The sequence below is a fragment of the Oncorhynchus gorbuscha genome, linkage group LG10, assembly GCF_021184085.1.
Source record: "Oncorhynchus gorbuscha isolate QuinsamMale2020 ecotype Even-year linkage group LG10, OgorEven_v1.0, whole genome shotgun sequence".
Classification (NCBI taxonomy): domain Eukaryota; kingdom Metazoa; phylum Chordata; class Actinopteri; order Salmoniformes; family Salmonidae; genus Oncorhynchus; species Oncorhynchus gorbuscha.
In genome coordinates, this window is record NC_060182.1 from 57,958,508 (window position 1) to 57,986,503 (window position 27,996).

Here is a 27,996-nt window from a genome sequence, read left to right on the forward strand (position 1 = left end):
AAGCACCATGGAAATAAACAGCCCAAAAATAATGACAATCATGTTCACTTTATTTTTTTTGTTTTCCATTGAATACATACAAATACATAGACATATATAAACGCACCCACAAACACAGAAAATAATATCTACATTATGCATACAAGATCATTCATTCGGAGATCCTTCTGCAGCCTGTGTCACCAAAATATGCCACAAATACGACGACCAAAGGGTGTAAATCATCTCAAGTGTATGTATTGGAATCCAAGTGACACTAGTCTTTAACGATGTGAGAACTCAAGGAGGCGTCCTCACAGTGAGGGGGCAACAGTGAGCAGACACTTGGCATCTCTGGAGAGGAAGTGGCCCATGGGAGTCCTCTGGCCCCAGGTCTGCTGCAGGACCTCGCGGTCCAGTTTGTTGAGCCTCTGGGAGCACAGCCGCAGGTCCTGGACCTGTTCTGACAGGCCGTCCAAACTACAGCTGTCCCAGGGGCCGGCTACCTGACAACCTGAGAAAGAGAGATGGAACAAATTAGAGGGACATAGAGAGAGACAGATACAGTCTGAGAACCAATAGACTACTATAGGCCTAATGTACCTTGGAGGTTGAGATGGGTCAAAGGTCTCTGGGCGTCACGGAGGGCGGAGAGGAGGCTGTAGAGTCCTGCTGAGGTCACCGCCGGGTTCCCTGACAGGTCCACAGACACCACAGAGGGACAGACAGGCAGACATCTGGACACACAGAACATACGGATCTCAAGACTGGACAGTCACATAAACCAGAGGTACTGTACAGGGATGACACTTGGAAAAGGCACAGGCAGCTCAACTAAAGGACAAGGGTGACATGAATAGAGAGAAAACACAAAATGCACACACACCTGGCGAGGGTGGCCACGCTGTTGTCCGTCAGTCCATTTCCCCCCAGGCTTAGATGGGTCAGGGAGCAGTCATCCTGTGGAACACACAAAGAACCAATCAGAACCATGTCTTCCGTGACTCAGCAAGGGACCAATCAAATCCCTGATCTCATGGTGTGCCCTTGACCAGGCAATTATAACGATGTATTAGTAGTACGTCTTAGTACCAGACCTGGGTGTGTATTTGATCATTTATTTAAATATGTATTTGATGTGTGAGAATGTTCAAATAAATGTGTCCCGATTCAACTACTTCTATTGGTTAAATGGATGGGAGTGTATTTGAGTGAGTGAATTCATTTTTCAAATACATGTCAATACTTCAAGTCGATTTCCAAAAACGTGTTTTCTGGAAGATAATGCATGACGTGGAAGGTATGTTCCACGACACGTTAGCGGAGTTGCATTATTTTGCAGAGAACGCATAGAGCCCTGAGTTGATTATCCCTTTTATACATACCATGGCTATAATTTAACATATTTGCCACAAGAAATTTATTCATTTGCCAGTAGAAAATGTGACAACATCCACTGAAGTAGCTAGCAAGTTTACTGGCTAGATAGTTGCAGTAGTTGCCTTGGTAACCAAACCATCATCATGGGCTTGCTATTATGAAAATCAAATTAAACAATGCCAATGTCTTCAAATTAAACGTTTGCCTTCAAAAGCAGCACAAAAATAGAACATGTAAGAATGAACTTCATAGCCATTGAATTATACCGCACAATTGTATGGAAATAATTAAGTAATAAAGGCCTGAGGGGGTGTGGTATATGGACAATATACCACGGCAATGCTGTCAGAGGAAGGCCCAACGCTTGGACACAATCCTTAGCAGTGGTATATTGGCCATATATCACAAACCCCAGAGGTGCCTTATTGCCATTATAAAGTGTTTACCAATGGAATTAGAGCAGTACCCGTAGTATACGGTCTCATATTCGACAGCTATCAGTCATGCAGGGCTCATTATAAACTGGGTGGTTTGAGCACTGAATGCTGATTGGCTGGCAGCCGTGGTATACCACAGGTATGACAAAACTGTCATTTACTTTTATAATAGCAATAACACACCTCAGGGGGGAGTGATATACAATACATTCGGAAAGTATTCAGACCCCTTGCCTTTTTCCACATTTTGTTACGTTACAGCCATATTCTAAAATGGATTAAATTGTTTATTCCCCCTCATCAATCTACACCCAATACCCTATGACAAAGCAAAAACTGTTTTTTTTAATAGAAATTTTGCACATTTCCGACCCTTTACTCAGTACTTTGTTGAAGCACCTTTGGCAGGGATTACAGCCTCGAGTCTTCTTGGGTATGACACTACAAGCTTGCCACACCTGTATTTGGGAAGTTCTCCCATTCTTCTCTGCAGATCCTCTCAAGCTCTGTCAGGTTGGAAGGGGAGCGTCTCTGCACTGCTATTTTCAGGTCTCTCCAGAAATGTTTGATCGGGTTCAAGTCCGGGTACTGGCTGGGCCACAAAGACATTCAGAGACTTGTCCCGAAGCCACTCCAGCGTGGTCTTGGCCGTATGCTTAGGGTCGTTGTCCTGTTGGAAGGTGAATCTTCACCAGTCTGAGGTCCTGCTTGCTCTGGAGCAGGTTTTCATCAAGGATCTCTATAATTTGCTCCATTCATCTTTCCTTCTATCCTGACTAGTCTCCCAGTCCCTGCCGCTGAAAAACATCCACCACCACCATGCTTCACTGTAGGGATGGTGCCAGGTTCTCCAGATGTGACGCTTGGCATTCAGGCCAAAGAGTTCAATCTGGGTTCATCCGACCAGAGCATCTTGTTTCTCATGGTCTGAGAGTCCTTTAGGTGCCTTTGGGCTAACTCAAAGTTTGCTGTCGTGCGCCTTTTACTGAGGAGTGGCTTCTTCCATTTAAGAATGATGGAGGCCACTGTGTTCTTGGGGACCTTGAATGCTGCAGAAATGTTTTGGCACCCTTCCACAGATCTGTGCCTCGACATAAATCTTGTCTCTGAGCTCTACGGACAATTCCTTCAACCTCATGGCTTGGTTTTTGCTCTGACATACAGTCAACTGTGGGACATTATATAGACAGGTGTGTGCATTTCCAAATCGTGTCCAATCAATTGAATTTACCACAGGTGGACTCCAATCAAGTTGTAGAAACATCTCTAGGATAATCAATTTAAACAGGATGCACCTGACCTCAATTTCAAGTCTCAAAGCAAAGGGTCTGAATACTTATGTAAATAAATGTGTTCTTTTTAATAAATGTGCAAATGTCTAAAAATATGTTATTGCTTTGTCATTATGGGTTATTTCATGTAGATTGTTGAGGAATTTCCATTTAATCTATTTTAGAATAAGGCTGTAACAAAATGTGGAAAAAGTCAAGGGGTCTGAATACTTTCCAAATGCAATATATGGCCAATATACCACGGCTAAGGTCTGTGTCCAGGCACTAACAGCCCTTAGCCGTGGTATATTGACCATATACCACACCTCCTTGGGCCTTATTGCTTAAATATTCAACTATTTGTCTTTTCAAATAAACAATATCTGAATACTTACTTCAAAATGTACAGTATGTGAAAGTAATTGAGAAATGTAAAATAGTATTTGAACCCAGGTCTGCTTAGTACCAGGCAGTTAGTACTATGTCATCCATTATATCAATGTTGAGTTCTCAGCTTGGCCTCGACATGAATCCTACTTAACAGGGGGACCATCACCACATTTGTTCCTCTATTGAAGACAATCTTGCCGGAGCTCCCCTTTAAGTCAAATGCTATATTCACTTTAAGATACAACCATTGTGTCTTCCTTAACATATCAGCACATGTCTCTTGGCCTGAATAGCAAACGGCAACGTTGTGCAGCAGATAAGTGTGAATGACATGCTTCCTTTTCAACCTGTGAAATGTTATTTCCACAGGCTTTTAGCTGCGCCTGCCGCAGACCTGTGGTACAGGTAACTGCCAAAATAAAGGAAACACCAACAAAGGGAGTTGGGCCACTACGAGCCGGCCAGAACAGCCTCAATGCACCTTGGCATAGATTCTACAAGAGCCTGGAAGTATATTAGAAGGATGTGACACCCTTCTTCCATAAGAAATACCATCATTAGGTGTTTCATGATTGAGATGAACATTTTTTTCAGGCTCCACTCCAGAATCTTCCATAAGTGTTCTATAGAACTCGCCAGCTTGATGGGACACAGTAGTGCTGGGCATTTTTATACTAATTAACTCAGGTTCCACACCTGTGTGGAAGCACCTGCATTATATATACTTTATATCCATTATTTACTCAAGTGTTTCCTTTATTTTGGCAGTAACCTGTATGGGTTTACTGGTTACAGAGAAACAAGAGTTACCAGAAACCTAACCAATTGTTTGGCCAATATCCAATCATAGCATTTTTATAATTTACCAATTTATTTATTTTAATTGCACAGCAGTTTTTTTCCGTGTACCTTCACAAACAAATTTACACCCACTTAAGGCTACTTAGAGAATATGATAGTTTGTGCAGTTCTTTCGCCAAACAATGCTTAATTAATGTCAAGTATTCTAAGTTGCCTGGTAAGGCAACTGCTCCGCCCACAACCGTAAGGCTCTCCAGAGGGTAGTGAAGTCTGCACAACGCATCACCGGGGGCAAAATACCTGCCCTCCAGGACACCTACACCACCCGATGTTACAGGAAGGCCATAAAGATCATCAAGGACAACAATCACCCGAGCCACTGCCTGTTCACCCCGCTATAATCCTGAAGGCCAGGTCAGTACAGGTGCATCAAAGCTGGGACTGAGAGACTGAAAAACAGCTTCTATCTCAAGGCCATCAGACTGTTAAACAGCCACCACTAACATTGAGTGGCTGCTGCCAACACACTGACACTGACTCAACTCCAGCCACTTTAATAATGGGAATTGATGGGAAATGATGTAAAATATATCACTAGCCACTTTAAACAATGCTACCTTATATAATGTTACATACCCTACATTATTCATCTCATATGCATACGTATATACTGTACTCTATATCATCTACTGCATCCTTATGTAATACATGTATCACTAGCCACTTTAACTATGCCACTTTGTTTACATACCCATCTCATATGTATATACTGTACTCGATACCATCTACTGTATCTTGCCTATGCTGCTCTGTACCATCACTCATTCATATATCTTTATGTACATATTCTTATCCCCTTACACTGTGTATAAGACAGTAGTTTTGGAATTGTTAGTTAGATTACTTGTTGGTTATTACTGCATTGTCGGACCTAGAAGCACAAGCATTTCGCTACACTCGCATTAACATCTGCTAACCATGTGTATGTGACAAATAAAATTAGATTTGATTTGAATTTGATGATGCAGTTTTTGAATTTGTGTGTGTGTGTGTGTGTGTGTGTGTGTGTGTGTGTGTGTGTGTGTGTGTGTGTGTGTGTTGTGTACCTGGGACAGGACTGACGTCAGGTGTTCTAAAGCAGGGTGGTCAGCGGGTCCACAGCGGATGGCAGACAGATGGAGGTGTGTGAGACAGTGGAGAGGCAGAGTCTTCAGGACCAGCTCAAAGCCTGTAGAGCCCAGAGCATTATGGGATAGATTCACAGACTTCAGGTGCCCTGTACCTGTAGGATGATGAGATGATACTGATTCTTCTGGAACATTTCAAACTACCTCAAACAGATAGCAATGTGTCCATTTAGAGTTGTCTCCTTCACCATTTATATACATTATATTTAATAATAATAATAATAATAATAATAAAATACAATTTATCCAAAGCGACTTACAGTCATGCATGCATACATTTTATCTATGGGTGGTCCCGGGACTCTGGAGTGGCTTATGCTAATATTTAGAATATCAGTGTGATAGGGGTATATTAATGAGCCTGTTTACCTGCCAAGGCTCTGGCCAGTAGGAGACGGTGTTGCTGTAGGCAGCGGGCTGTGAGGTTGCAGGCCTGCAGGGAGAGGCTGGCCAGTAGGGGGCACGCTGACAGCAGGCAGGACAGGGCCTGGGACAGACCATCACCCAGCGGGTTCACACTCAGGTCCAATTCCTCCAGACACTAGAGAGATGGGAGGGAAGAGACGACCATTTTGTTTAGCTCGCCATCAACACATCCATCCATATGTAGCAAGGCGGACGTGATGTAGACGCACTACGCCATCCTTTACATCGTCGTCCAGTTCTTATAGTTTAGATATGAATGATCTACACATTGCTGAACCTATAGGTGAGCAACAATAGTGAACACATACATACCACATTATTGATTCAAACTTTTGGTCAGTCATATACTATTCTTAAATAACATGACCTCTGTGCAGAATAGAACAATATAAAATGACACAGACCGGTGTACTGTAAAGCATCACATGAAGATAGGGTACAGAATCCTGGGCCCCTACACGTCCATATAAAGGGCACAGCGAGAGTCTTACAGGTGAGTATTATACGTCAGTCCCATAGTGGTGCATATGTTTCTGAAACAACATTCTGGGATACTAAAACATTCACGGATAACAAAAAAAGGCCTTCTAACATGCATAGCTTCACTTGCTTTCCAGCTGAGAGTATTTCACTAGGAAATAAGAAATTATTCTTACAAATTGCACTAAGTAAATACAAACGAACTAAGTAAATACAAAATCAATCCTATTTATATTGAACAAAAATATAAACGCAACATGTGAAGTGTTGGTCCCATGTTTCATGAGCTGAAATAAAAGATCCCAGACATTCTCCATATTCACAAAAAGCTTTTCTCTATTTAGTGCACAAATGTGTTCACATCCCTGTTAGTGAGCATTTCTCAATTTCCAAGATAATCCATCCACTAGACAGGTGGCATATAAAGAAGCAGATTAAAGAGCACGATCATTACACAGGTGCACCTCGTGCTGGTGAAAATAAAAGGCCACTAAAATGTGCTGTTTTGTCAACACAATGTTGAAGGAGCGTGCAATTTGCATGTTGACTGCAGGAATGTCCACCAGAGCTATTGCCAGAGAATTTAATGTTAATTTCTCTACCATAAGCTGCCTCAAACTTTGTTGTAGAGAATTTGGCAGTCCATTCATCCGGCCTCACAAACGCAGACAATGTGTGGACACGCTAGGCCAGGACCTCCACATCCGGCTTCTAACCAAACCAGGATCGTCTGAGATCAGCCACCTAGACAGCTGATGAAACTGTGGGTTTGCACAACCGAAGAATGTCTGCACAAACTGTCAGAAACCGTATCAGGTAAGCTCATCTGCGGGGTCATTGTCCCGACCAGGACATGACTGCAGTTCGGTGTCGTGACCGACTTCAGTGGGAAAATGCTCACCTTCAATGGTCACTGGCACGCTGGAGAAGTGTGCTCTTCACGGATGAATCCCGATTTCAACTGTACCGGGCAGATAGCAGAGAGCGTGTATGACGTTGTGTGGGCGAGCGGTTTGCTGATGTCAACGTTGTGTGCCCCATGGTGGCGGTGGGGTTATGGTATGGGCAGGCATAAGCTACGGACAACGAACACAGTTGCATTTTATCGATGGCAATTTGAATGCACAGAAATACCGTGACGACATCATGAGGCCCATTGTCGTGCCATTCATCCGCCTCCATCACCTCGCTTCAGCATGATAATGCACGGCCCGACGTCGCAAGTATCTGTACACAATTCCTGGAAGCTGAAAAAGTCCCAGTTCTTCTATGGCCTGCATACGCACCACACATGTCACCCATTGAGCATGTTTGGGATGCTCTAGATCGACGTGTACGACAGCGTTTTTCAATTCCCGCCAATATCCAGCAACTTCGCACAGCGATTGAAGAGGAGTGGGACAACATTCCTCAGGTCACAATCAGCAGCCTCTATACGTGTCACGCTGCATGAGGCAAATGGTCACACCAGATACGGACTGGGTTTCTGATCCACACCCCTACCTTTTTTTAAAGGCGTCTGTGAGCAACAGAAGCATATTTGTATTCCCATGTGAAATCCATAGATTAGGGCCTAATTAATTTATTTAAATTGACTGATTTCCTTATATGAACTGTAACTCACTTTATAATCTTTAAAAAAATTGTTGCATGTTGCGTTTATATTTTTGTTCAGTGTAGTTACCGGGAAAGCAGGTTGAGTCTGCCCTTCCAAGGCGTTTGCTGCCTTCTTAAGCCCCTCCCCCGTGATGTGATTGGCAGACACATCCAGATGGCGAAGCCGGGGCATGGTGACGGCAGCGGCGACCAACTCAGGGAAGAGGTCATCGTGGAGACGGTTGCCAGACAGCTGTAGCTGGGTGAGACTGGCCTGCAGTTTGAGAGCACGGAGGAGAGGAGAGAGGGAGGAGGGGGGCAGGCTGAGGCCACACACTGATACAGAGGGACTGCCGTCCTGCACCTCACACAGACGAGCCACACGCTTGTTCTCCTCTAGAGACAACACACACACGCACACAGAAACACATGGCATGGATTAACAATGCACTTCAGGTATTCAAATAGCAGTAATTTAGGGATACACGCTCAAAACTGTGAATTCTGTTATTCACCGATGAACTGGATGTCGATTAAGGGAGCCCCCCCGTACCTCTCTGATTCAGAGGAATTGGGTTAAATGCGGAAGACACATTTAGGTTGAATGCATTAAATTGTGCATCGGACCCCCTTTCCTTCCCTTATTCGCACATTTCCGCGGCAGGAAATTAACCAGAGAGGTATCAGTTGTTCACATACTCACCCACTGCCAGGCTGCGACAGGCCTTCTTGTAGCGCTCAGGAAGAGGGGGGAGGTCCCACGAACACACCTCAGCCAGGACCTGCAGTGGACATAATCATCAGCCTTTTCCTTATTAAGAGATGTTCACTACATAAACAACTGTAAAGATTACACATTTGTGTTTCTAATATTGCAATCCTTCACACCATTTAAAACTGAGGCAGCACTGTTCCAGATGATCAACACAAGTAACAGAACTTGCCATCACAGTCCTACTTATGCCTATTTCAGGGTAGGAGTTTCTTCTACCGGACAGATCTATGATCAGATTACCATATCCCCACTCTTAGGGATTAAATAAGATCTGACCCGTGTCAGTGGTTAGAAAGGTCCAATGCAGCAGTTATCATCTCAATATCAAATCATTTCTGGGTAACAATTAGGTACCTCCGTGTGATTGTTTACAATAAAAATGGTCAAAGGGTACAAAAATAGATTCTTAGCAACACAAATGTTGCTAGGAATGTTGGAGTGGGCAGTGGGAAATTAACTGTTATTGGCAGAGAAGCACCAGTGACTCTGTCTATAAAAAAAAAGTGGTCAGATGAAGCAGATGCTAAACTACAGGACTGTTCTGCTAGTACAGACTGGAATATGTTCCGGGATTCTTCCGATGGCATTGAAGAGTACACCACATCAGTCACTGGCTTCATCAATAAGTGCATCGAGGACATCGTCCCCACAGTGACTGTACGTAAAGTACATACCCCAACCAGAAGCCTTGGATCACAGGCAACATTCGCACTGAGCTAAAGGGTAGAGCTGCCGCTTTCAAGGAGCGGGACTCTAACCCGGAAGCCTATAAGAAATCCTGCTAAGCATCTCCGACGAACCATCAAATAGGCAAAGTGTCAATACAGGACTAAGATTGAGTCCTACTACACCGGCTCCGACGCTAGTCGGATGTGGCAGGGCTTGCAAACCATTACAGACTACAAAGGGAAGCACAGCCGAGAGCTGCCCAGTGATACGTACCTACCAGACAAGCTAAATTACTTCTATGCTCGCTTCGATTCAAATAACACTCAAATATGCATGAGAGCATCAGCTGTTCCGGACGACTGTGTGATCACGCTCTCCACAGCCGATATGAGTAAGAGCTTTAAACAGGTCAACATTCACAAGGCTGCAGACCCAGAGGGATTACCAGGACGTGTACTCCGAGCATGCACTGACAAACTGGCAAGTGTCTTCACTGACATTTTCAACCTCTGAGTTGAAATACTCTTGAGTCCGTAATACAAACATGTTTCAAGCAGACCACCAAGAACACTAAGGTAACCTGCCTAAATGACTACCGACCTGTTGTACTCACTTCTGTAGCCATGAAATGCTTTGAAAGGCTGGTCATGACTCACATCAACACCATTATCCCAGAAACCCTAGACCCACTCCAATGTGCATACCGCACCAACAGATACACAGATGATGCCATCTCTATTGCATCTACACTGCCCTTTCCCACCTAGACAAAAGGAACACCTATGTGAGAATGCTATTCATTGACTACAGCTCAGTGTTCAACCCCATAGTGCTCTCAAAGCTCAGCACCAAGCTAAGGACCCTTGGACTAAACACCTCCCTCTGCAACTGTATTCTGGACTTCCTGACTGGCCGCCCCCAGGTGTTAAGGGTAGGTAACAACACATCTGCCACGCTGATCCTCTACACGGGGGCCCCTCAGGGGTGAGGGCGCAGTCCCCTCATGTACTCCTTGTTCACTCATGACTGTGTGGCCAGGCACAACTCCAACACCATCATTAAGTTTGCCGATGACAACAGTGGTAGGCCTGATCACCGACAACGATGAGACAGCCTATAGGGACGAGGTCAGCCTTCTGGTCGTGTGGTGCTAGGACAACAACCTCTCCTCCTCTCCCTCAACGTGATCAAGATAAAGGAGATGATTGAGGACTACGGGATAAGGAGGACCGAGCACGCCCCCATTCTCATCGAAGGGCTGTAGTGAAGCAGGTTGAGAGCTTCAAGTTCCTTGGCATCCACATAACCAACATGTCCAAGCACACCAAGACAGTCATGAAGAGGGCACGATAAAATATTTTCCTCCTCAGGAGACTGAAAAGATTTGGCAATGGTCCTCAGATCCTCAAAAGGTTCTACAGCTGCACCACCGAGAGCATCCTGACGAGTTGAATCAAATCAAATTGTATTTGTCACATACACATGGTTAGCAGATGTTAATGCGAGTGTAGTGAAATGCTTGTGTTTCTAGTTCCGACAATGCAGTAATAACCAACAAGTAATCTAACTAACAATTCCAAAACTACTGTCTTATACACAGTGTAAGGGGATAAAGAATATGTACATAAAGATATATGAATGAGTACAGTATATACATATGAGATGAGTATGTAAACAAAGTGGCATAGTTAAAGTGGCTAGTGATACATGTATTACATAAGGATGCAGTCGATGATATAGAGTACAGTATATACGTATGCATATGAGATTAATAATGTAGGGTATGTAACATTAGATAAGGTAGCATTGTTTAAAGTGGCTAGTGATATATTTTACATAATTTCCCATCAATTTCCATTATTAAAGTGGCTGGAGTTGAGTCAGTGTCAGTGTGTTGGCAGCAGCCACTCAATGTTAGTGGTGGCTGTTTAACAGTCTGATGGCCTTGAGATAGAAGCTGTTTTTCAGTCTCTCAGTCCCAGCTTTGATGCACCTGTACTGACCTCGCCTTCTGGATGATAGCGGGGTGAACAGGCAGTGGCTCGGGTGGTTGATGTCCTTGATGATCTTTATGGCCTTCCTGTAACATCGGGTGGTGTAGGTGTCCTGGAGGGCAGGTATTTTGCCCCCGGTGATGCGTTGTGCAGACCTCACTACCCTCTGGAGAGCCTTACGGTTGTGGGCGGAGCAGTTGCCGTACCAGGTGGTGATACAGCCCGCCAGGATGCTCTCGATTGCCTGGTATGGCGACTTCTCTGCCTCTGACCGCAAAGCACCACAGAGGGTAATGTGTACGGCCCAGTACATCACCGGGGCCAAGCTTCCTGTCATCCAGGACCTCTATACCAGGCTGTGTCAGAGGAAGGTCCTAAAGATTGTCAATGACTCCAGCCACCTTAGTCAGACTGTTCTCTCTGATACCGCACGGCAAGCAGTACCGGAGCGCCCAGTCTCGGTCCAAGAGGCTTCTAAAACAGCTTCTACCCCCAAGCCATAAGACTCCTTAACAGCTAATCAAATGGCTATCCAGACTATTTGCATTGCCTTGCATTTTCTTAAAACGGCATTGTCGGTTAAGGGCTTGTAAGTAAGCATTTCACTGTAAGGTCCACTACACCTGTTGTATTCAGCGCAGGTGACTAATATAATTTGATTTGAGAAGTTTGGAACTCTTTCCTATTGGTCTATTAATTAATTTACTCCATCCTACCAAAACAGGCTGAAATTTCAGGCTGTCTTTTCAAATAGCTCTTACACTAAAAGTGCATTATCATTCTCACACAATTATTCCAACCTCCAGTGTTTTATGTGTATTTCCACACTATCTTAAGTGTTTGGCATCACCTCTTCATTGGTGTGGAGAACAGCCAGTAGCAGGTCTTGGGGAGAAAGCAGAGCGCCCTCTTTCTGCAGCGAAAGGCGTGGCAGGAGGCCACAGGCCTGGTAGTAGCGCTGGGCCGCCTGTTCACATAGCCACGACACTGTGCAAGAGTCTGCCTCGCTGGAATACAGTGACACACACACACACACACACTGTTATGAGCACGCACAAACACACTGTTATGAGCACGCACAAACACACTGTTATGAGCACGCACAAACACACTTATGAGCACGCACAAACACACTGTTATGAGCACGCACAAACACACACCCCCCCAGTTACAAAATATTTTCTTCTTCTTGAACTGCACTGTTGGTTAAGGGCTTGTAAGTAAGCATTTCACGGAAAGGTCTACACTTGTTGTATTCGGCGAATGTGACAAATAAAGTTTGATTTTAGTATAGAAGCTGAATCTCAAGCAAGGCCAAAAGGGTCCCCCAAGTGCGGCAGGTAGCCCAGCGTTTAAGATTGTTGGGCAAGTAACGAAAGGTCACAGATTCGAACCACTGAGCCGACTAGGTGAAAAATCTGCCAGTGCCCTTGAGCAAGGCACTTAACCCCAATTGCTACTGTAAGTCACTCTGGATAAGAGCGTCTGCTAAATGACAAACATTTCAATTTAAATGTACCACTTTAGACATTCACTCTCTTTCACACATACATGCAGGAAGACAAATACACCAACCTATGTGGTACTGGTATCAGAAACACGTTAGCTTGAACCCTGACCCGCATTCTGATTGGTGCAAGCATTGGCGCAGCGACTGTCTGGTTTGGGACCTGAGGTTGAGGCAGAGAAATACAATTTTAGACACGATAAAAATAGAACTACTAGAACAAAATCCCCATTCAAGTCAATGATCCGTGATGGGTGAATCAGTCTAGTAAAATATATTTCTACGTTAAAAACCATGAACTACCCATGAACTGAGTCTGCGACATATCTTTGCAAGTCCGTTCACCTCTTTAGGACCTTCATCTCCCTACTGTCATCCCCGACAGTCCAAAACAGAATCTTGCTACAGTAATGATGTGACTTGACTCTGTCTCTCGCGCTGTGCTTGATGGAGCTTGCTTGTTAAAATTGAACCAATAGAAAAGGTCCAAAAGGGTCAAACCCACCCACCTGGCAGACTAAATCAAATCCTCAAGCTATTTGAAAGATTTGAAATAGTATTTGAACCCAGGTCGGATTTCACTTGATCTCTCTGACCTGCTGAGTGCTGTAGCGGGTCTGAGGCGGCGTGGAAGCTTGAGGGTCGTCGTCGTCAGTTACGGTGGGACTCTGTGGCCTGCTGACCTCTCGGCGGCCCAGCATTACCATGCCTGAGAGCTGAGTCATCTTCACCTGCCGCGGCATGCCGCGCAGAGGGAGACCCCTACTGGAGGAGGTCGACACTGCAGGACGAGAGAGAGAGAGAGAGAAAAAAAAATAGGTTGTGATTCCACTGGCTAATACTGCCCCTTATAGTTCATAGATAGTAACATGGATATGCTTATGCTCCTCTGTTAACTTCCATATGATTTCTACATTGAAGTACAGTTATGGGGCTGCGTGTGTGTGTGTGTGTGTGTGTGTGTGTGTGTGTGTGTGTGTGTGTGTGTGTGTGTGTGTGTGTGTGTGTGTGTGTGTGTGTGTGTGTGTGTGTGTGTGTGTGTGTGTGTAATCAGTGCAGCTGTTACACACCTCTGCTAGCCATTTCAGTCGTGGTTGAACGACAGTTCTGACTCCTGGCCCCTGATGACATCATATTCAAGTCCCGCCTTCCATTCTGCTCCTCCCCCACTCTCCTCTTCTTCTTTGGGTGAACATTGCCCATGTCATTCTCCAGCCAATCATCTATCAGATATTCCTCCTCAGGAACAAGCGCTGGCCTGCTATTGGATGACACTGCCGGTGTGCTGCTGAACTGTGGCAGGCTCTGGGAGAGAAGGCGGGTCTTGGCACTGCCTAGGCTGCGAATGGCACTGTGGTACTCCTCCCTGCCAAAGACAGAGGGTACCGCAGACTCTCTCGCTTCAGGAACAGAAGAGCTTGTTTCCTGGCTGGGGGGAACTTCCTGTAGAGCTGGGGCTGCTCGGAAACGTCGGCGTGGTCGGACAGGGCGCAGAGGGCTAACCGCGCCATCCAAGTCACTGTGGTCGGAGGAGCTGCTGTCATCCTGAGAAAGACGGAGATTGTTTGTCAATAGGAACAGTGTCTTACTTGCAAATCTGCTTCACATCAACTAACTTTATGAACGCTGCTCTTGACTGACATTCTATGACCGTCGTAAAGTACTGGGTAATTGAGAATTGGTTTCAAACCTATGACAGACATCTAATTTCCTATGTTGTAAATCAACTAGTACCCCAAAGAGGATGGAGGCCTCTGTCCCTCTGTGTCGTTGTTGGGGCCCCGCTGTGCCGTTGGAGTGCCTCGGTTTGGGGATAGGTGGTACTGCGCTCTCCTTGGGGCTCCTGGTTCTGGGCTGGCTGTTGGTGGACGAATGGTGCCCTCCGGTGGGGATCAGAGGCTCTGAGTTCTCAGCATCAAACAGCTGACTGTCCTGCAGAGCAACAAATGGCTTGGGGGGCGCAGGAGCGGTGGAGACTGTGGTACAGAGAGTGTAGAACAGTTAAGTGCACAGGGGAATAGTTGACGTCCTTACAGCAACAGGAATGTATGTTGTGGGAGACGCCATATTTTCTGGACATTAATTAAGCAGATTTTAGGCCTCACAAAGAGTGTGTGTGTGTGTGTAAGATGATGAATTCATATGTACAGAGTATTTTTACACACAAAACAAACTAACTGTGACACATTGAATATACAAAATGTACAAATGTCTTATCCACAATATACATTTTTAAAAACTCTGATATGATAAGAACAAATGTTTGAAGCAGAGCATCAGTATCAAATAAGCATGTTACCCATAATAAAAATGAAAAAGCTATGCTAGGAAACAGTGGGTGAGAACAAATTTTCTGGAGATAGATTTGCCTGGAAGCTAGCAGATTTAGCCTTACGCAGCAGAGCATCAGGGTAGACTTCTCTGTGGCAAACAGTTCCTCTGGCAATCGTTGAAACCTACTTGGTAACGAGGGCACTCAGCATGTCTGTACTGAGGGAGGCTCTGTACCGGGTTTTGTTTTTGGAAATTCATATGTACGGAGGTATATTTACACACAACACAACTAACCATGACACATTGAATATACAACAGGGTTGGGGTCAATTTAATTTTAATTCTAGTCAATTCAGGAAGTACACTGAAATTCCAATTCTCTTTAACGCTTTTCACTGAGGAACATTTAAAATTTGGTTTACTCTCTGAATTGACTGGAATGTCAATGAAATTGACCCCAACCCAAACATAAAGGCCTCATAACCACACAGTTTCATTATATAAACCACTCTACACTGTTCTAGCTTTCTTGTATTGCATAGGCCTACACCCACCAGAGGAAGTATGTAGGCCTCACCTAACCCTGCTAGGGCCCTCCTCAGCAGCTCCTCTGTGCTGGACAGCTCATGTCTGGCCTCCTGGTCCAGCTCTCTTCTGTACATCCTCTGCCACAGACGCAGGCTGTCCAGGGGTGTCTCACCCTGAGGGGGACACAGACATACATGAGCCACTTGCACAAACACTCACAGGTGCATGCACCCCCCACCCCAAACAAACATGTGCAGTCCTCCAAAACACACACACACACACACACACACACCTTGTCCTGACCTTGGCATTGCGGACAGTGACTGAGGCCCCCCTCTCCACCAGTAATCTGGCCGCTTGGAAGTGTCCACAGTTGAGAGCGTCGTGCAGGGGGGTGACGCCCTCACACAGTGACCCCCCTGGGTCGTTAATGTCAGCCCCCCTTTCTAGCAACAGAGCCACCACGTCTGAGAAAGAGAACAGAGGGAGAGAGAAGCAGATGAGGGTTAAAATGCTGATTAAGTCCAGACCTGCCCACCCTGTCCAGCTTTTTAGAGTACCAGACGCGCACGGCAAATTGGGGTTTCAACTCACTCACCGAATTTGGGTCTCCCCCCCCTCGCACCGCTCGTGCGCGCTCTGTTTGTGAGTCTGATCGCAATTATAGAATTGTACCAAATTAAGTTTATGAAAGGTTGGAGTACTTTCTTGACAGCATTCCATTTACACATATGGTAATAGTCACTAACAAGATGTAATTAGAAAGAACACACAAAGGGCCTTTATTCTTAGGAGTTAAAAAAAATATATATATTAAACAAATAATACCAAAGTTATTTGTTTAGGTACAAAATGTACAAACGTCTTATCCACGATATAAAAAAATATATATTTAAAAAAAAAACTCTGATATGATAAGAACAAATGTCTGAAGCAGAGCATCAGTATCAAATAAGCATGTTACCCATAATAAAAACGAAAAAGCTATGATAGGAAACAGTGGGTGAGAACAAATCATCTGGAGATAGATTTGCCTGGAAGCTAGCAGATTTAGCCTTACGCATCAGAGCATCAGGGTAGACTTCTCTGTGGCAAACAGTTCCTCTGGCAATCGTTGAAACCTACTTGGTAACGAGGGCACTCAGCATGTCTGTACTGAGGGAGGATCTGTACCGGGTTTTGTTCTTGGAAACAAGACTGAGTATTCGTTCACAGTCTGAATCGCTGTGGAATATGACCAATATCCCCATCACAGCCGAAAATGTGGGAGTAGACCAGGCTGCCCCCCCCTTCTCATTGTGCCGATTTCTCTCCAGGCCTGATCCGTGCGCATGTTGACCAGACTCCGCTCAAAAGGTTGTTGCCTGATAGTCTAAACTCATCTTCCACCAGATCAACAGAGGCTCCCCTCGGGAATAAGGCAGGGAAAGCGTGCCATGAAAAAGTTGAGGGATGAGAACTTGGTTGTCTGCTTGTTGGCAATGTCAACGACTACTGCATGCTGGAGGAGCACATCTCCAAATGGACATTTCATGTAAGTCTACTGCAGAAGAAAATATATTTCTGACATCTGCATAGGTCTTCAGATCCAGCTTGCCTTAGCCCCCCAAGTTTAGTCTCTATAGTAGAGGAAAGCTTGTCACCTTTCAAAACAGGACCAATCACTAGGGCCAGCTCACAAGTCCTTGGCTTTTTAGACACGGTTCCTAATCAACACTAAAAGAAAAATAATTTTGAAAACATAAAAACAAATGATCACATCGACACAGACAGCAAACTGGCTACACAAAGCTTAAGTAGGCTACCGCAAAGGGAATCTGGCCGCTGTTCCGTAGGCTACCGCAAAGAGAATCTGGCCGCTGTTCAGTAGGCTACCGCAAAGGGAATCTGGCAGCTGTTCAGTAGGCTACCGCAAAGGGAATCTGGCTCCTGTTCAGTAGGCTACCGCAAAGGGAATCTGGCCCCTGTTCAGTAGGCTACCGCAAAGTGAATCTGGCAGCTGTTCAGTAGGCTATCACAAAGGGAATCTGACCGCTGTTCAGTAGGCTACCGCAAAGGGAATCTGACCGCTGTTCAGTAGGCTACCGCAAAAGGGAATCTGGCCGCTGTTCAGTAGGCTACCGCAAAAGGGAATCTGGCCGCTGTTCAGTAGACTACCGCAAAGGGAATCTGGCCGCTGTTCAGTAGGCTACCGCAAAAGGGAAATCTGGCCGCTGTTCATTAGACTACCGCAAAGGGAATCTGGCCCCTGTTCGGTAGGCTACCACAAAAGGGAAATCTGGCCACTGTTCAGTAGGCTACCGCAAAAGGAAAATCTGGCCACTGTTCAGTAGGCTACCGCAAAAGGAAAATCTGGCCGCTGTTCAGTAGGCTACCGCAAAGGGAAACTGGCCGCTGTTCAGTAGGCTACCACAAAGGGAATCTGACCGCTGTTCAGTAGGCTACCGCAAAGGGAATCTGACCGCTGTTCAGTAGGCTACCGCAAAGGGAATCTGACCGCTGTTCAGTAGGCTACCGCAAAGGGAATCTGACCGCTGTTCAGTAGGCTACCACAAAGGGAAATTGGCAGCTGTTCAGTAGGCTACCACAAAGGGAAACTGACAGCTGTTCAGTAGGCTACCACAAAGGGAATCTGACCGCTGTTCAGTAGGCTACCAAAGGGAATCTGACCGCTGTTCAGTAGGCTACCACAAAGGGAATCTGACCGCTGTTCAGTAGGCTACCACAAAGGGAATCTGGCAGCTGTTCAGTAGGCTACCACAAAGGGAATCTGACCGCTGTTCAGTAGGCTACCACAAAGGGAATCTGACCGCTGTTCAGTAGGCTACCGCAAAGGGAATCTGACCGCTGTTCAGTAGGCTACCGCAAAGGGAATCTGACCGCTGTTCAGTAGGCTGCCACAAAGGGAATCTGACCGCTGTTCAGTAGGCTACCACAAAGGGAATCTGACCGCTGTTCAGTAGGCTACCGCAAAGGGAATCTGACCGCTGTTCAGTAGGCTGCCACAAAGGGAATCTGACCGCTGTTCAGTAGGCTGCCACAAAGGGAATCTGACCGCTGTTCAGTAGGCTACCACAAAGGGAATCTGACCGCTGTTCAGTAGGCTGCCACAAAGGGAATCTGACCGCTGTTCAGTAGGCTACCACAAAGGGAATCTGACCGTTGTTCAGTAGTCTACCACACAGGGAATTTGAACGCTGTTCAGTAGGCTGCCACAAAGGGAATCTGACCGCTGTTCAGTAGGCTGCCACAAAGGGAATCTGACCGCTGTTCAGTAGGCTGCCACAAAGGGAATCTGATCACTGTTCAGTAGTCTACCACAAAGAGAATCTGAACGCTGTTCAGTAGGCTGCCACAAAGGGAATCTGACCCCTGTTCAGTAGTCTACCACAAAGGGAATCTGACCGCTGTTCGCTAGAAGAGTCTGCTGTTTCAGCCTATGTAAAGGTGCCTATTGGATTTCTTTGCAACACATAGATCATTTCAGATCTTTGAAATGGATTAAAATCTCAAATCTAGTGCAAAGGCACATTAGAAGCATTGCCTCCATCTATAGCTAATACTCATTCATTCTTCATGGCGCAGTCTTCTAAACTCCCGACTCCATTTATTGCCAAGATGTTCATATTTATTTTGATTATACTTTTGTAATGCTTTTTGTGACGTGGATCGTAATTACAGTTACAGTCTATCAGGTTGTGTGATCCTCGTAATGTTACGTGGAAAATACAACTACTGGGATGCAGAATTAAACATATATCACACTCGCACAAACGTGACCAGTTATTTTTTGTATTTGCATTTCATTTCTTTCACTAGCAAATGCGAGTGAACTGCTGGCACTTTAGAGCCCACTGAATGTCCATCTTATGTTCGCTAACGTTAGCTTGAAACAATCAGTGTTGACCTTCCCACAACACACGGAGTTAAAAGGGATTTGTCCATGTGTTTACGTACAGCTGACAGTCAGCAAACTCAGCATCACAACAAACAGGGGGCAGCTACGTCGAATAATGATGTATTCATCTCCATGTCCGTTGACAAAACCCCTTACATGTCTGTGTGTTGCAGCTAGAGAATCGGGATGTTAGATTTACTCAGTGGATTTATTTTTTATTCAAATGTAAAAATAAAATTTCAAAAACATGCTAAATTTATTTATAAAAACAAATATTAAAAAATCAGGCCCTATTTCTGCATACTTTTAACTGTTACCTGTGTGTCCGTGGTTGCTGGCCTCGTGGAGAGGAGTCCAGCCACAGTAGTCCCTGGGGTTGACAGGATGACCCTGAGACACAGACATACTGGCTGAATACTACCACAGACAGTACCATGGCCACAAAGTAGTAGGAGTATAAACCCAGTTCCACTCACCTGCTCCACCAGGTACTGGACCTGCTTCAGATTCCCATCTATACAGGCTCTGTGGAGAGACGTCTCCCCTTTCTCATTCCTCTTGTTCCACTGAAATCCAGGCAGACAAACATGAGTCTCTGCTTCTTTCAGTAATTTGAATGCAGACTGCTTTTACACAAGTTTAAAAAAATTTTTTTATCCCAGACAAATCAAAAACAAAGCCATCATTGACAAATCTGGCACTTACCCGAGCCGGCTTTCTCCTGCCGCTACAGACCATCTTGTCATCGTCCTCTACGGAGAGACAAGAGAAAGACACTCAGACAATTAGTCAGACTAAAATAATCTGCCAAAGCAGTGTCCATTTTCATTGCTTTATTCAGCAACATCCTGTATGCTAAACTAAATGACTGGATGGCTCAAACTGAGGTAAAAAAAACAACAAAAAAGGGTGTTTATTCTGTCATATGACAGATGCCCGCAGAGGACAAACATCACGGTGGAGACCGTAGTCTCACTCACCAGAGTCTGAGAACTGGATATCGCTGTCCTCCATGGGTTCACTGTTCTCCATCTCCTCTTCGTCCTCCTCTCCCTCGCTCCCCCCCTCAGGACTCCAGCCCTCGGTGGCACACAGCTCCTCTAGCCTGGCCTGCGTGTCATCAGTCTGCGACGAGCCCCCGCGGCTCTGGGCAGCCAGCCACGTCTTCAGCACTCGCATCTGGTGAAGAGAGCGACAGAAGGAAGGAGAAAGAGACCAAGAAAGATAGAAATAAATCAAATGAAGACGTAAAAGAAAAACGTGTAAATAACTTGAGCTTTCTGCTGTCCGCAGAATAAAATATTTGATCCATACGGGCCGAGTGCTTTTCATTTCACAGAGAAAAAGAAAAAAAAACGATGATCATATTTCTACGGTGAGCCCAGTCAGAGTGGGCCACTGCAACCTACAGTACCTGTAGTTTGGGTTGGCCAGCCCTCTGTGCACAGCGCAGGGCATTGTCGTAGCTACAGTCCACATCCTCCACGGTCCTCCCATTCTCCTCCTGGGCTGCTGCGATGTTCAGCCACGTGTTACACTCCTGACACACACACACACACAAAATGACACGAGCACGGATTAAAAGAAGCACAGCCAATGCTAAGATAAGTTTCCTTTGGTGCATACTTTCTATATGACAAGGCCAGAATAAGAAATCCAGCCCCCATTCTGTCCAGCCCCAGGCCTGAGTCCCAGGCACACCCAGGCAGGTCGTACCTCTTTGGGATTGCCCTGTCTGAGGGCCAGCTCCTGTCTGTAATGTTCCACAGCCTTGTCATGCTGCCTGATGTCTGTGTAGGTGGCCGCCAGGGACACGTGAATGACAGCCAGCTCCCGAGCAGGCTTCCCCAACGCCTCTGCACTGGATAGCTACCGAACAGCGGCGACAGACAAGTGTCATGTCATTGGATAGGTCAAAGTTACACAATAAATACATGGATTGTTCATGCAGCTCACGACACACAAGACTGACAGGTATAGTTGGGGCGGGAAGTGGGGATAGGGAACGTTTGGATGGACGTGTACTCATCCAGGCAAGTGATTTCAATAGTTAAACTTTAATAAACCGGAAGTGAAAATGGACACCGGAAGTGGTGACTGTGTGGGGCTAAGTGAGTGTGATGTTTTCACCTGCGTACGGTAGGCGTCCAGGGCTTTGCGGTAGCATCCCACTTTACAATAGAGGTCCCCCAGCTGCTCCGCCAGTCCCACAGCCTCCTGGGAACGCCCCTCATCACCCAGCTCCCCTGCTGCTTCCTCCAGCTGACTGCCCCGAATCGCTACGGCAACCACACACACAGAGAGAGTTCAAAGTTGCCGCAAGAGTAAGAAAAAACATTGAATCTATGAAAATTACATTTTCCCCCAGACACAGAAATCCCAGTCCAGGTTGACACGTGTGGCCCAGCTCCACTCTCTCCATCTCTGTGGTTTTAAGAGAAACAAACAAGCCTCTCTCTCACCTTGTTTGAAGGCCTTCTTCACAGCCTCCCTGTCCACATCCTGCTGGGAGCCCAGAGAGAAGGCCTTCTTCAGGGAACGCCTGGCCGCCACAAAGTCCCCCAGGGACAGCTGCACCTACACAGACACAACGTACACAGAGACACATGTAACAGAGGTGATTGAGTGACCACCCTCTCGTGATCACTTGAGAAACCCTGCTCAAGATCTGAAGAGTTGCATTGCGAGTCAATACCCAGGCCTTTAATGGGCAGGTGGAGACCCAGGTTCGAACCCTGTCGCATGCTCGAATGCACAGCCAAATGCGCACACACACACACACTAGCTTATACTGTTAATGGGAAGTCAGTTATAACATACAACTGTAATGCTTTATAACTGACTGAATTAGTGTGTTAATTTCAAATGAAAAATCGAACGCCATGAGAATTCCCACTCCTTACCTTGCCGATGGAGTGGAAGCACTCGCTCTCGCTGAACTTGTCTTTGATCTTGCGGGCACACTCCTTGGCCTGCTCGAGACTGCGCAGGGCATTGGAGTGGTGCCCGTTGCGGAAGTAGATGTTGCCCAGGTTTAAGTTGGCACGGTACAAATCCTCCAGGAGCTGGTTCTTCCTATACAGACAAGGCAGAGGGACACCAACTCACTTAATGGTAAGATATTAGGAAAGGTATTATCTACTGTACAAGGATGCCATGGCTTGAACCTTACACTTTTAACAAGGACCTAGAGTATTAGACCTAGGTGTATATTTACAGAGTGTGGCATTGTATTGCGCTGTACTTCATGTTCGGTATGCTATTAAATGTGTGACATTGCAGGTGTATCTGTAGTCTAGCCGATGCCATTGAACAGCACACGTTGGTGTCATGGTGTGCTAACTGTGTTACCATTGGCAGACCAGGGCCCGCATCCACAAAGCTGTAGGAATGCTGATCTAGGATCAGAATCCCACCTGTTCATATAATCTTATCAATTATGATGTGAAAGGCCGTGGATACGGGCCCAAGTTGAGGTGAGCTCTTACTCTGCAATGTAGACGCTGAGGCGGATGTATTCACTGCATTGCTTGGGCTCCCCCAGGTGGTCACACACCAGCCCAAGGTTGAGGTACAGGCGAGCCCTCATCTCACTCAGCTCCAGAGCAGCCACAGATCCTGAGGGGGAGAGGAGATGAAGCGTTGTACAGGAGGAAGAGAAAGACTGAAAACCCTTTGGCTTACCTCATGAATAGGCCCAGGGGTTTACCTGATCAGATCAAGTGTTCAGGAAAAACTCTGGGCCCCAAATATGCCCAAAAATGTGACTTTTCTGTTCAGACATTTATTTGCCTCACTTGGATTCATATATAAAAGCCATCCCACAAACACACAGTACCAGTCAAGTTTGGACACACCTACTCATTCAAGGGATTTTATTTATTTATTTGACTATTTTCTACATTGTAGAATAATAGTGAAGACATCAAAACTATGAAATAACACATATGGAATCATGTAGCAACCAATAAAGTGTTAAACAAATATATTTGAGATTTGAGATTCGTCAAATTAGCCACCCTTTGCCTTGATGACAGCTTTGCACACTCTTGGCATTCTCTCAACCATATTAATGAGGTCATGACCTGGAATGCATTTCAATTAACAGGTGTGCCTTGTTAAAAGTGAATTTATGGAATTTCTTTCCTTCTTAATGTGTTTGAGCCAATCAGTTGTGTTGTGACAAGATAGGGGTGGTATACAGAAGATAGCCCTATTTGGTAAAAGACCAAGTCCATATTATGGCAAGAACAGCTCAAATAAGCAAAGAGAAACAATAGTCCATCATTACTTTACGACCATCAAGCATTATGATGAAACTGACTGATGAGGACCGCCAAAGGAAAGGAAGACCCAGAGTTACCTCTGCTGCAGAGGATATGTTCATTAGAGTTACCAGCCTCTGATTGCAGCCCAAATAAATACTTCACCGAGTTCAAATAACAGACGCATCTCAACATCAACTGTTCAGAGGAGACTGCGTGAATCAAGCCTTCATGGTCGAATTGCTGCAAAGAAACCACTACTAAAAGGACACCAATAATAAGAAGAGACTTTCTTGGGCCAAGAAACACAAGCAATGGACATTAGACCAGTGGAAATCTGTCCTTTGGTCTGATGTGTCCAAATTTGAGATTTATGGTTCCAACCACCATGTCTTTGTGAGACGCAGAGTAGGTGAACAGATGATCTCCACATGTGTGGTTCCCCCTGTGAAGCATGGAGGTGGTGGTGTAATGGTGCTTTGCTGGTGACAGTGTGTGATTTATTTAGAATTCAAGGCACACTTAACCAGCATGGCTACCACAGCAGTCTGCAGCAATACTCTATCCCATCTGGTTTGCGCCTAGTGGGACTATCATTTGTTTTTCAAAAGGACAATGACCCAAAACACACCTCCAGGCTGTGTAATGGCTATTTGCCCCAGAAGGAAAGTGATGGGAGTGCTGCACCAGTGCTCCGCAATCACCCGACCTCAACCCATTTGAGATGATTTGGGATGAATTGGACCGCAGAGTGAAGGAAAAGCAGCCAACAAGTGCTCAGCATATGTGGGAACTCCTTCAAGACTGCTGGAAAAGTATTACTCATGAAGCTAGTAAATAATAGAATAATAAAGAAAACCCTTTTTACAAGTGAGGACCGGCAAAATGTCCCCAATTCTCCGAATTTTTATTGGGTTTGCTGTTCATGTGGTACTCCCAAGTATAGTAAAATGTGTACACACCTTCCAGTTCTTTGTCCACAATAGCCATGCTCTTCCTAAAGGCATCTTCTGCCTGCTTCAAGCTGTCCCTCGATTGGTCAGACTCGTAGCGGAAGAGGAAGGTTCTTCCAATGGTGGCCAGTGCCCTTTGTTCCTCTGCATGATCATTGACGGAGCGAGCCAGATCAAGATGACACCGCTGGTGCTGAATCCAAACACACACTCTTAATTAATATACTCTGCTTGTGTACGATTTGCAACAAGTGAAATGGTGGGGATACTCTTGTAATAAACTGTTGGTTAGTACAGAATCTGATTGTATTAAACATTTCGCCTGTTCTTGTTGTGCCTTTCAGGCTGCATAGTTAGTCACAAAAAAGTATCCAAAATGTGTAGCACAAGCCCAATCTGAAGTTCCAGTCCTGCAGACAGTTGGCATCCCAAGTAATGTGCCCATCTGAAACAAAAGCAGGTAGAGGATCAGAGAGTAAAGCTTGAACTGTTCACTGACCTTCAAAGCCGCCTCAAAGTTCCCCATCTCCGCATAACACTCCCCAATCTTACGATTGGCCACTGCACGTCCAATGACGTCATGCATTGCCGTGGAAATTTGCAATTCCTGCCGATGTTCCTCAATGGCAGCTCCGTAATCGCCTGATAGGAAACAGAAATGTGCAGAATAGTAGAGATGAATCAAGAAAAAATATGATGATTAAATGATTCCTCATGAAACCCTGACAAAAAAACACAAAAAAAAGAACATGACTTGGGGGATTTTCACGAAATGTAATGCATAGAATAGTCCTTTGGAGGAAGGATTGTTGACATATGCTTTTAGATACAAATGTCAAATATGATTGAGAAATAATTGCTCAAAATTGCTAAATGTATGATATTTTGGCCTTACCCGGGCCTTCTCTAAGACTCAATGTTTCATCTGTAGATGTTACAAAACAAAAATTGGGGTCATATGAAGCTTAACGCTTGCTCTGTAATAGGAGTAGTATTTTGATTTGAATCAAATAAACATTCATTTTTCAACATTGAAAAATATAAACATGAATATTGAAATCCCAAATCTTAGATTTGGCAAATGTTTCAATATATTGTTGAACATAATACTCTATTGCATATCAAAGTTGCAGAGTGTGATCACCAACAGAGAGTGGCCATTTTCACATTTACTCTGTTGGTAATGCTGACAAACTGAATCATAACTCTAAAAGTAACAGAGACCCAAACCTGGAACTTTGATATTCCCTTAAGAGTATATTATATTCAATAATATATACAAACATTAAAATCTAAAATGTTCTATGTTCAATATTCATGTTTATATTTGTCAATATTAATATAAAAAGGTTATTGAAGTCAAAATACTATCATATTACAGAGCAAGCGGTACATCTTCATATGAAACCAATATTTGCTTCGTACCACCTAAAGATTAAACCCTATGGAGTCTTAAAGTAGGCTTGGGAAAAGGACAAAATGTCATAAATATGCCAACTTTCCTAAAAGCATAACTGAGAAATAATTTTAATACAAACATATGTCAACAATCCTTCCTACAAAAGGACTATTCTATGAATTTGTGAAAACACCAAAATTCATGGTCTTTTTATGTCCGAGTTTCATAAAGAACAGATATGACTAAATTGACACTTTCTCTATGCAATACAGTACAAAGATGACCACATTACCATTTCGTGACAGCACCTCTCCCAGTTGATTGCACAGACTGGCCTCTTCGCTCAGATTATTATTGCTCTGAGCTTTACTCTTCGCTTTCTGTAGTTCTGTGGGTAAAAATATGAAAATGCATTGTGTGTAATATATACAAAAACACACACACAAATGACAATAGCCTGAATGCCTTGGTATGAGAGTATGTTTGGTCAACAATAGTCTCGCTTTGCTATACCTTCAACATCACGTCGACAACAACCAGGCAATCATGATATATATATATAACGTTCTGGCAAGTTTAGCTAACAGCCAATGCAGCTTTTGGTAACTAGCTAGCTTGTCTCATCATTACATGATCGGAGTAAAGGTGAGCAACTTACGTTTTACCTCCCGGGCAGTGTACATCTTGTCCCGTTTGAAAGCGTACGTTAGGCAGAACTGACAAAACGAAGATCTGCAAGCTAGCTATCATTGACAGAGTAAGGTACTAACGTTACACGGCTGGCTTGCTAGCTAAATTAGCTGGCTAACTAGGAGTGATTGTGAAGACACTAACATCAGCTACCGTTTTTATTGTTCTGTCTGCTGTTAGACTTTACTGACTACCTCATTATACGACTTTCTACACTCACATTTTTCTTGATCATGATCCATAGCTCCTATATAATCCGATTATTAACGTTTATCTGTTTTTGTAGCTAAAATCATTTGTTGTCGTCTCAATACCTTTCCATAAAGTCCCGCCAATGTTTATTCTTCTTCGGGATTGGGTTGGCAGATCACATCCAACGTTTAAGGTGCATACACCGCCACCTACTGTAAGGAGTGTGAGGCCAGTCACGGCCTACCGACATTAAATTATCTTCATTATTCCTGTTCCTCTAAGAAAGTGAAACAGAGCCCTAGACACCACTTCCCTCCCTGCACTACACCACCCAAACCCGTCCAGCCTCTCTAACTCTTTCACCCAATCTCACCCTATCTACGTCATACAGTTCACAAAATATCAACACACTTGCACCGTTTCCTCCACTAAACACTAATAATCATAGACTTGTTTCATGTCTCCCTATCATCCATTACGTGGCATTCAAACCTGTGAGCACAAACCGTAGTCTACTCCCCACCTCTTCCTTTACTGACCGGTGCAGAGGATAAAATTGCCTCCCCTTACTTCTAGCATCCTACTCCCTTTGCCAAAGATCGAGCCCATTTGCCCGGATCAAGAACTTGACTTCCTGCAGCCCAGCGGGACCTTAATATCTACTCCCTCTCTACTCACAGCACTCTTAGCCACAGCATTGTCTTTCTCATTATCCTCCACACCCACATTGGTCCAGTGAAAGCACCATTAACAGCACCATCATATCCTATCCGACCTGCCCGTCTTCACACTACTCAACACTGCATCAGAATCAGAACAGATCACCACTCTGAGTGGTTTCACCTCCTCCACCCATCTCATACCTAGAATCATGGCCATCAACTTGTCCACATACTCTGACACAT

At 44.9% G+C, this 27,996-nt stretch overlaps 1 protein-coding gene across 2 annotated transcripts; it reads right to left on the reverse strand.

Annotated features, from left to right (window-relative positions):
- Positions 1-29: 29 nt before the first annotated feature.
- tonsl (tonsoku-like, DNA repair protein) lies at positions 30-27,260 on the reverse strand. Of its 2 annotated transcripts, none has more exons than XM_046366464.1 (28): positions 26,868-27,260; positions 26,502-26,597; positions 25,310-25,452; positions 24,820-25,003; positions 23,081-23,210; positions 22,496-22,667; positions 22,055-22,169; positions 21,723-21,871; positions 21,309-21,461; positions 21,007-21,132; positions 20,573-20,771; positions 20,298-20,344; positions 20,069-20,158; positions 19,910-19,982; positions 15,998-16,161; positions 15,744-15,867; positions 14,627-14,868; positions 13,963-14,437; positions 13,489-13,673; positions 12,961-13,055; positions 12,236-12,392; positions 8,651-8,729; positions 8,036-8,343; positions 5,815-5,986; positions 5,365-5,486; positions 866-939; positions 583-716; positions 30-493 (listed from the first exon to the last, which is right to left on the reverse strand). In XM_046366464.1, exons 1-28 carry the CDS (start codon positions 26,890-26,892, stop codon positions 294-296), a joined length of 4,233 nt encoding a protein of 1,410 aa, XP_046222420.1. In that variant the 5' UTR covers positions 26,893-27,260; the 3' UTR covers positions 30-293. The 2 variants fall into 2 exon arrangements, with proteins under 2 accessions (XP_046222420.1, XP_046222419.1); XM_046366463.1 differs by having other exon boundaries at positions 5,365-5,540.
- Between the last annotated feature and the right edge of the window lie 736 nt (positions 27,261-27,996).

Excerpts from the sequence above, each read along its gene's own strand:
- tonsl (XM_046366463.1), bottom strand. The coding sequence starts at position 26,892 with ATGTACACTGCCCGGGAGGTAAAAC. Across the intron at positions 23,211-24,819 it reads TGTGGACAAAGAACTGGAAG|GATCTGTGGCTGCTCTGGAG; the intron begins GTGTGTACACAT and ends TCTCCCCCTCAG. Across the intron at positions 20,772-21,006 it reads CTGGCCAACCCAAACTACAG|ATGCGAGTGCTGAAGACGTG; the intron begins GTACTGTAGGTT and ends TCTCTTCACCAG.